The sequence below is a fragment of the Hermetia illucens genome, chromosome 3 (assembly GCF_905115235.1).
Source record: "Hermetia illucens chromosome 3, iHerIll2.2.curated.20191125, whole genome shotgun sequence".
Classification (NCBI taxonomy): domain Eukaryota; kingdom Metazoa; phylum Arthropoda; class Insecta; order Diptera; family Stratiomyidae; genus Hermetia; species Hermetia illucens.
In genome coordinates this window covers 117,633,744-117,644,256 of record NC_051851.1, presented here as the reverse complement: position 1 = coordinate 117,644,256, position 10,513 = coordinate 117,633,744, and the positions used below count along the sequence as shown (strand labels likewise).

At 36.8% G+C, this 10,513-nt stretch overlaps 1 protein-coding gene across 1 annotated transcript; it reads right to left on the bottom strand.

Moving 5' to 3' along the window:
* Positions 1 to 5,345: 5,345 nt before the first annotated feature.
* On the bottom strand, positions 5,346 to 10,109 carry LOC119651905 (brain protein I3-like). The gene is made up of 2 exons (XM_038055732.1): positions 9,869 to 10,109; positions 5,346 to 5,918 (listed from the first exon to the last, which is right to left on the bottom strand). The coding sequence occupies exons 1-2, from the start codon at positions 9,936 to 9,938 to the stop codon at positions 5,632 to 5,634; spliced, it is 357 nt and encodes a 118-aa protein (XP_037911660.1). The 5' UTR covers positions 9,939 to 10,109; the 3' UTR covers positions 5,346 to 5,631.
* Between the last annotated feature and the right edge of the window lie 404 nt (positions 10,110 to 10,513).

Genomic DNA, 10,513 nt, shown 5'->3' with positions numbered 1-10,513 from the left:
GCAGAATCAAAACTTTGTTTAGAAATGGTTTGACTACACTAATAAAATGCTTAATCCATTCGATAAACAGAGCAGAATTATTTCAATTATCTTTCCTAATAGATCATAGAGACTATAAACACTATGTCTATTAAAGTCTTTTATTCCATTTATGGATGTGCTTTCAGGCTGTGCTACGCTCAGTTCTGGAGCGTAAAACCAAACTTTGCCCGCCATTTTTTTTTTAAATTTTTGAGAGATATGCTGTTTTTCTGCAATATCAAATGCGAATTTCCGAACGTCATTGATAGTCAGTCTAAACAAACTCTTTTCTAAGTCAAGAATGTGTTCGACTAGCATATTTTCCAATTCCATAAGAAAAGTAGTGGGTTTTCCTTTATGGATGTTTAAATCATTAATAATAATAATAATCGTTAGCGCAACAATCCATATTGGATCAGGGCCTTGAAGTCTGTTAGAGCACCTCATTCAAGACCGGAACCGTAACTTGTAGGAGGCAATGTGGTCAGCATTGCGCTTGCCCGAGATTATTACACCTTGATTTGACTCAGGTGCTCATTCACAGCTGAGTCGACTGGTATCCGACCACAAATCACGATACAAATTCCACTGCCACAAGTGAGATTCGAGCCGTGATCTTCCGTAAGACAGCTTTGTGTTCTAACCACGCAGTTATCCGGATATTTTTAAGTCGTTTTTGTGAAACAAAACCTTATTAGAATCGATTCGATGCCTGCCTGTCCGTCTGTCTGTCTGTTACACCCGATTTATTCGGAAGCGGCTAGACCGATTGTCACGAAAATTGGTGAAAGCGTGTGGTCTGGTGTTCCCTTTACATCCAGCAAGTGGCGCCATTTTGTACTGAAATTAAGAAGGAATCCCCATATATGCAACAGGGGGGTTACATTTTTTTTTTCGCAGAATATGGTCGTGTAGGGTATCAAATAAAAGGGATCAATTAGTACTTTTCGGAATAGGCCCATTTATTAATCTTGGGTAAAATATAGGGGAATGAGGGCTCAAATTATGACCCTTAAAAAGTGTAACAGGTCACGTCCTCAGAACCTATCCAACTGAAAAATCTGAAAAAATCAGAATACATCTCGTTCTGATATTTGCACAAATAAAGTTAATAATAGTATATTTCCATATTTTAGAAATTTAGTCGGAACCCCCTTAAGTTCAAGCTAGAACTACAAAATTTGACACTTGCTATTTTTAACAAAGTTATAGAAGGCGAAACGTTTACATTTTGTGTGGATTCCGTGCATTCTAAAACGTGTATGACGTCATCATAACATAACAATTCGTCAATACTACAACAAAGCGAGCTCACGCGAATGGGAGGTCGCAGGGAAACATTTTGTTTTAGTTTGTTAATCATTGATTTATCAATATCAGTTACTCGAGAATACATATGTATGTATTTATAAGTATATGTAAATTAAGTTTTGGGTTAGTACCTAATTTAGATGAATATATTTGTACATTGAACAAGCGGTATTCAATATACGTACTTTATTTGTACATATGCATACTAGGGAAATATGTTTACGTGCATGTATAAGCATAGTATTCAAGGAAATGTTTGTTTGTTTAGGGTGAGAATAATATCTCCGTCTGGAATATGTACGTATTTCTTCTAGCTTGAAAAAAATATGAAGGAATATTTTGGGGTTTTACCCATATACAAATGGAAAAATGTATGTCGAAAGTCACACATAAAATGAATACAAAGCCTATATACCAGAAGCGATAGCTTCCGGTATTCCGACTTGTTTTTCTCAAAAAATGAATGCACTTGCCGGACGCAATTACTAAATGAAAATTAGTTGAGGGCGCTGTCAGCGCTCAGTTTCGTATTGGCAGGAAGAAGAAAAAGTTACACAAAGTGTAAAATTTTCAGGTGGTACGATTTATCAGGCAGTACAATATACCAGGCTCTCCCCTATTTGTTTAAATGAAGTTTTTATATTTTGTGTTTTTTTTGTTTATATTTTTAATTTAGAATAAAGAAATATTGTCTTCTCTAAATTTAATGATTGTATTAAAATCGGTCAAAGTAGACTGCAGGGGAGAAAATTTGACCAAAAAGGTCTCTTGTAGGGAGAGTATGTCGAAGTTGTTTGAATTCGAGCAGAAAATTAAGGTGTCTCCGTCCGTACTGAGGATTTGCTCATTAAGTTGAGGAATCGGCGGTGGTATTTCTTACGGCTTGGAGGTCACTGGCAATATTTTCAGTGTTTACTGTATTCTGTAATTCTTTGCAAGAAAAGGATAACTCGGAGTCATTTATTTTCATGACTATTTGGCTAAAGGGACATAGTAGGTTTATGATTTTTTCTATTAGGATACGTTGTCAAAGGAGGGATGATTAAATATTGGATACGAAGGGAGCGGAGAGTGGCTGTTCTGCAGAGGGTAACGTGGTTTCGGGTGTAATCTGATTTGAAGGTTTACAGTGAGCGCAATGTCTATATAAGCAGTCACATTTTTCCTCTTTTTCTTAGAAAATGCATAGAATGCGAAGATTGTGTGAAACAATTGAAGGGAATATAAGTTCCTTGGTTTCCTGAGAATTCGTTATGGCAGCGGCATTTAGTTGTAGTTAGTTAGTTGTAGTTTGTAGTGTCCGGATAGCTGAGTGGTTAGAGCGCAAGACTGTCGTACGGAAGGTCGCGGTTCAAATCTCACTGGTGGCAGTGGAATTTGTATCGTGATTTGATGTCGGATACCAGTAGACTCAGCTGTGAATGAGTACCTGAGTCAAATCAGGGTGTAATAATCTCGGACGAGCGCAATGCTGACCACATTGCCTCCTACAGTTTACTGTAGTGTACCGTTACGGTCTTGAATGAAGTGCTCTAAAAACTTCAAGGCCATTTTGTTTCTGATCGAAAGCGATCATTTGCAAGTGCGCAATTTCTATATACGCAGGTAGCTAAAACGTCTATCAAATTAATTTTGAAAAGTTTTTTTTGTAGTTTTTGTAGTGACGTGAAATGTTGTAGTGTTCTACGTAAAACGGTGCTCAACTTTAACTTTTTTAGCTTAGATTATAGCGATGCCTCGTGGAAAAGTGTTAACCGAAGAAGAAAAAGCCCAACTTGCCAGAATGGAAGATTCGGGTTGCACAATGACAGCGATGTTGAGGTAAATTAGTAGATCCGACGGAGTTGCGCGGTATTTCTTTTGATTAAAGGGAAAATATGGTATAAAAAAGCATCCGCGTGAAAATAAAAAATTGAGAAAAGAGAAATCGCCCTGATTAAAGAGGAAACTACTAGAAATAAAATTTGGTTCGTTCCAGATTATGCCGAAATTCCTTCTTCCTATTAAAAAAAGACGGTTGCAACATATTTTCCTTACTGATAACTTCATTAACTATAAAAAACCTGCTAAAGTAGCTCATATAACACCGACAAATAATAAGGCTCGTCTCAAATTGGATAGATCGCGGATGAAATGGGATGAAAAATGGAAGGCAGTAATTTTTTCGGAAGAGAAGAAATTCAAGCTTTACGGCCCAGCTGGATTTAACGCATTTTGACACGATCTAAAAAAAATGAAGCTCCTCGAATGAGTCGCAACTTTGGAGGTGGCAGTGTTATGGTTTGGGGGGCATTTTCTTTTCCCTGTAACCTTCGACAGGGAATCGTACCAACCAAAATGAACTCAGTAATTTATACTGAGCTTCTGGAAGCCATTTTGATGCCACATTTAGATAAGAATAATAACATTGACTGGAATTTCCAACATGACAACGCCGCGGTACACGCTACTGCAATTTGGCTCCGTACTTGAGTTAATGACAAAAGTTTTAGCATGCTGGGACCAAATCGAAGAAAATATTTTAAAAATTTAATAGCCTCAACGCCAAATCGAATTTTCGAAGTCATACACAACAAAATATTAGTAACCAGTCAATATGCGTTTATTTATTTCAATAAGCTTAAAAGTGCAAGTGCGTATACAGAAATTAATAATAATAATAATAATTTTTGTAATTTGAAATAGTAAAAACTTGTTGTTTCTTTTTGTAAATTTAACAAAAAAGTTAATATGTATTTTGTTAATTTTTTTGTTATTCTAAACTTAAATAAAGATACATTTACTATCATATAAATTTTATATTTCTCAAGGCTTCTATATAGTCACAACGGGCAATATATGGGGTGCGTATATAGAAATTGTGCGCACTGTAGATCTTTTTTTGCTACCTCTAAGAATGTTGTTGACTTCCACTTGCATGTTGATGTTATCACTTCCTTTTTTCTTGGGTAACGAAGGAAAATTTGTGTCAAGATCTTATGAGGGACTGAGTGAAACGTAATAATTCTTACTTTCCAATGCAGCCTGGCGAACAGTACCGATAAGCCGTCAGCTTAACGTTTTTGCAGTCGTTCTGCCATTTGGGGCAGTCCCTATTTTTAGCATTGTGGCTGCCACTGCCACAAATAATGCATTTAGTGGCCGTGCGCTTCCCTTCGCAGTCGCCCTCATTCTCACAGTTGAGGCATTTTGCCGACGTTGATTCGCATTGGCCTAGGGTAATAGATTGCTTCTAGCAGCTTGTCCCCAAAGAATGATATTTTCATTGACACGGTTGGGGTTTTAATTTCTTTATTATTTGGTCCGTAAACTAGAATTTCTCGGCTTTTGTGATCTTGACATCCTGGGTAGCGTTTTTGATAATGAACTTCTTAGATATGTCGATCGGGAAGTGTTTTATCACACCAAATCTATATGCACACCTGGCCGCAATGGTCGCTTTTAGGGGTTTCAGAGTCTGTTGTCGCGTATGAGATTGTTTGCCTTAGCAGCCTATTTGAAAACTACCTTCACTCGGTCTTTGCGTTCATTCCATCTTCAGGGGTTCAGTTTCTAGCACAAGTCTTGGGGAGAGCCTGTTTTCTTTTCCGGTGGAATTATCCACAGAATGCTTTTTTCTTTGTTTTTGAAGGGCTGTTTTTGATGCCTTAGATGCTGGAGAGATGAGGCAGCTTCTTCCCACCCAGGGGACGGCAAGCTATCAAAGCTAAATCAAAGTTAAAATTATATCGATGACACACGTATGGCACTGCTCCAGGAAAAACACTCAAGCCACGGGCCCAACCGTTCGTGATCAAAGTCGAGATGTGACGCAGCTGTGACGCTGACATTTGAAGGGAATATCAGTTAGAGATGTGTCAACCTAACAAAAGAGAAACAGCATTTTGGGTCAGCAGGAGCGCCAGATGGTGGCAACTGAATCAGAAAGCGACGAAAGGAGAAGGCCATAATTATAGTCATTTTTTCATAACCATTTATAATTGCGTTTGAAAGTCATTTTTTGAACATCTTATGCTACTTTAACAAAAAAATTAAAATGTGGCCTACGTGATTCTTCTGATTATTCTATATTTTCGTATTATTACAATCTCACACTTCATCTTGCGCTTACAAATAATAAGGGGCGTGTTCAAACAATTGTCACTTTGCTTTGCGGGGTCCAGATAGTTTATTTTTAACAAGTTTACATATTTAGAAACTATCAAAAAATATAAAAATTGGTATAATACATAAAACTTTTCGTAAAACTTAACATTTTAAAGTTTCGTATAAAATTAATAAATCACTTAATTACTGCAATTATAATGTCGTTCCGCAGTTGGTACACTTCAATCTGCGCATACAGTAACAGCACCAGATTCCGATGGGGAATAAACAAATCGCACAACAGATACCGCAACAAGTGAAATCTTTTGTCATTGTTCCTACCCTGCAAACCGGACATCCACCCATTATCACTTGAGGTCCTCCTGCCGTGACAACTGTTACATTATGTGTGGTGGTTGAGGGTGCTGGGATGTAAGATGGGGTTGCTGATGGAGTCGAGGCATACTCGGAGTTATAATATTGCTGCCCGTTATCTCCGGCTGTAAAATATTAAAACTTGTTTCAATTTCAGGATGATTAATGAATTTTATTTAGAGTTTGTAAGGAAAGGCGGTGTAGCATGCGATGATACTGCAGTTTCTGCTATAGTTATCAAGATCTATGAGAAATGAACAGCCACTGTTGGATTTGAAATGAATTAGCAACCACAAAACGAGTGCTTACATTTAATTTGGTAATAGCGCGCAACTTTTATCCTAGTTTAGCTTTGCAACTCCACCATTTTAATATTTAGTAAGGTAAAATTATAACCGCGGTTCGGACGATAGGGGCTGGAACAGAATAAGAATAGGTTTCCATTTGTATTTATAGATTACCTACTACCCACCAGCCACCCACCTTTTTTAAAAGAGACCACTTTGACCGCAAAAGCAAATACAAACAATGACTAAATTGATTAATTGACAATTTTGTATCATAATTCAAGATACCAGTAATAATATAAAACAAGTTGGGAACCGGAAGCTGGGTGCTTCAGGTATGAAAGGTTTTGTGCATTTCTTATATAAGGAGATTTGAGTGTGCATTTGCCCAATTAGTACGTAGCACGTAATATATGCATACATAGTAGGGATGGGGAAAAAGAAATGTATTTATGATCGAAATTTGACGCTTTATTTAACATACTTAGAATTATCCGATTTAAGTCAAACATGCGCTGTTTTGTTCGCAAACTTGTTGTCGTTTAGAAGGCAATTTCATTATCGATTCAAAATCGATCGAACCAACGCTGTGCTGTGCGAATCGTTACAGTATCGGACCCATAAACTTCACAAATTTTTTCGGCCATCTTCGTTGCATTTTTACCTCCCAGGTAGTAAAAATGTAAAATATGACGAATTTCTTGCTTGGTGGACTCCATCTTTGACGCGCTATAACTTGAGAGACACCTGTAGCACAGATTGTCATCTTCAAATCACCGTATAGTATGACCCGATGCGATAAGTATAACACAATATATGTTTAAGTGCCGCCATCTATTGACAAAATGCTACATTTCTTTTTCCCCAGCCCAATATTATATGAGAGTATCCATTTTCGGGTGATATTGACATTCATAGTCTTGAATTTCCAAAGAAGCGGCAACTTTGGCCTATTATAACTTTGTTAGTAATAGTGGGATTTCCACTTCATAGGATTCTGCTCCATGTTATAGCCTACATTATTGCGAAGTTTCGTGGTGCTAGGATGAACTTAAGGGGGGTTTTGCGGCCAATTACTAAAAATTATAGTAATATACTATTATCGATTTTATTTGAAAGGATATCGGTGTGGAGGGTATTTCCGAGCCTAGGCGCCATATAGTGGCAGCCTCTTGATTTTTTTCAGATGTTTCCGTTGGGTAATTTCTGAGAATGGGCCTATTAAAGAAATGATCACTTTCGACCCTCCGCACTCCCCACCTTTCAAACAAAGACCGGCTTGGAAGAGTACTAATCGCTACCTTTCATACATGATATCCCATATGGCTATATTTGCTGAAAAAATGTAGACCCCTGCTTGAGCGTTCACAGTTCCCACCTTCCCACCAAATTTGGTGTCAATAGCTATAACCGTTTCCGAGAAAACTGCGTGTGACAGACAGACGGTTTTGTTTTACACAAAACCTTAAAAAGGTTCTTTTTATTGTCAAAAAAAAATTCTCAAAAAAGCTTGAAATATCTGTCGTCACATAGGAAAATCCTCTTCATGGCAAACTGGTTTTTTTTTATCAGTGTATCATTAAGAAATTATTGTATATGATACGTGAACTCAATTCGCGATAAATATTAATCTAAACAATGATTTTACATGTGTGTAAAGGTTGTTTCACGTTGAGAACGATATCATGGCACCGCCCGATAAGTCAAATCATTTTGTATTTGTAGTTATATGTACAGCGGGTCAAACGCGTAATCGGACACAGAGTGCTTTCTATTTTAAATATGTTTTTTTGTACTAAATTATAAGTTTTTTCTCAAAATTTACATGGAGCTGTTAGATAATAAACTTACCGTTCAAGAAATGTATATAACATAATAAATTCAACATTATTATAAAAAATCAAAACAACAAGGAATAGGCAAAGAATCACGTCAAACGAATAATCGGATACATAGATAAATCGGCGGAATTTCGCTAAATAACTTCAATTTCTCCCTGGAATTATTTGTTACTGGTAGGCACAAGTTTGCATGCGTTGAAATTTAAAAGCATTATTCAAGTTTTCTTCAAAAGGAAAAGAATGTGGAAGCAATGGCTAATTAATTAATTAATAAAACGTTATAAACAAACATTTTTAAATACAAAATTAGAGCGGAACTGTTCAGGGGGAAAAATCGACGATCATGATGATACTTCTTAACGGCAAATATAATAAATTGAAAAATATAGTCCAAAATGATTAGGAAAAGGATATTTGTGCAGAAACAGTTGGAAACTCTTTGGAAGTATGATTTTTATGGTAGAAATAATAATAATAATCGTTGGCACAACAATCCATATTGGATCAGGGCCTTGAAGTGTGTTAGAGCACTTCATTCAAGACCGTAACGGTACACTACAGAACACTGTAGGAGGCAATGTGGTCAGCATTACGCTCGCCCGAGATTATTACCCTGATTTGACTCAGGTACTCATTCACAGCTGAGTCGACTGGTATCCGACGTCAAATCACGTTACAAATCCCACTGTCGCCAGCGAGATTTGAACCGCGACCTTCCGTACGACATGTATGGTAGAAAACCCGGTGGAAAAGCGCCATACATCAGCAAGGAAAAAAGTTTCCCGGCGTTAGCTTTGTAAAAATATTTTAATTAGGATATTGACCTTTGGAAAACGGTAACTACCGGAAGCCTTTATAATTCAAATCATTTTTAACCTTTTCTAAGATAATACAGGTATTATTTAGACAATTTAACCTGAATGGCTCTGATGGGAAAAGGTGGATGTGGCGGAAACCTTATACGGAGTTTAATCCACTTAATATTTCGGCCACTATCTAGCATGGTGGAGAGTCAGTGATGATATGGCGGGCGTTTTTTCAACGCAGGAATATTTATTTGATAGACTGTAAACTGGATAGATTTCAATATTTACACATTTTAAAGCAAAATGTGAAGCAAAGTGCTGAGGTGCTGAATATATTGGATAAATTCGCTTTTTATCGGGACGATGCTCTCAGGCACATTTCCCATGTTTCTGAAATGTAGCTCATCTACAACTGCCCGAAATTCCTAAAAACAGCTTCGCAGTCGCCAGATCTGAATATTATTGAACATGATTGGGAAGAATTGGCATGAAAATTAAAATTTAAAAATATAGAGAAACCTAAGGAGGCTATAAAGCAGGAGTGGAATAATATTTCTCCAAAATTTGGTGCAAATCCCGTGCGCTCGTATCCTGACGCTTAGAAGCAGTGATAAAAGCAAAAGGAAATGCTTCAAAATATTGAATCCCGCTTTTGAAGCGTTTGTCTGTAAACTTTGAGGAAAAAATTAATAAATCAGTACAAAAAACATGTTCAAAACATGAATCATACTTTGTCCGATTATGCGTTTGAACCACTGTAAGTACATAGCTTTACTGTCACATATGGGTTGTATTCAGCAAATTTGAGAACATTCCTGAAAACAATCACTGGCAGGATGCGTATTCTGGCCAACCGCCATTGATCAACAATTATTTAAATAGGTTTGCAATTTGTTTTAACGTACATATTTATATCTAGCATATATGTACACATATATATGTATTCTTGAATGCGCACACATATAGTATGCAAGCTGATGGGAATATACATAAATACAAAGTATTTTATTTCATTATTATGTCATGTCGTATTGCGTAGTTTGCAATGTAAACAGACCTTAACTGATATATAGCAATTCATCCTCAAGTTCTCCACACTTCGCATTACCACCATTAACTACGCAAATGCCTCTAAACTTACAACTGAATGGAGGAGGTCCTGTTGTTTCCGAGTACGAAGGTGGTTGCTTCATTATGGGAACATTTTCCATTTTCAAATATCTTGTTGGTGCTCACAAACTTTTCAAAAATATCAATCACCTAACTGGAGACTATTAACACTACTGACTTGAGCACAAGTTTGAAAACAATTGATAACTTGTGTGTTCGAAATAATTGAGTCCTTCTAGACATATGTAACGATCTGAATGCTGCAGTGCGCGCAATTCATTGGGATGATAAATAAATTTGAAAATATATTAAACATAACTGATGAAAATTGAATACACATACACATTTTTGGTTGGTGTATTAGGAAAAAAGAAAGGTACTATCGCCCAGTAGGAAAAATCTTCATCAATTTAAGTTGGTATTTATTGTCGAATTGGTATACTTAACTTAATAGGGAATTCCAATTTCCATTACCAAGTAATTCAAATTTTGCATTAAATACCATTCCATAAAGCCCTATGTGGGACATAGCCTCTCAACCACACCTACGCGCCATCGCTATCGGTTTTTGGCAATGTGCTGCATCCATCATCTTGCGAGAAGCTTGCACTTTTCCGGCTTGTACTTTTCATCTGCCACGTAATTCAACCCGGGTCATCTTGAGATAGTGGATTTC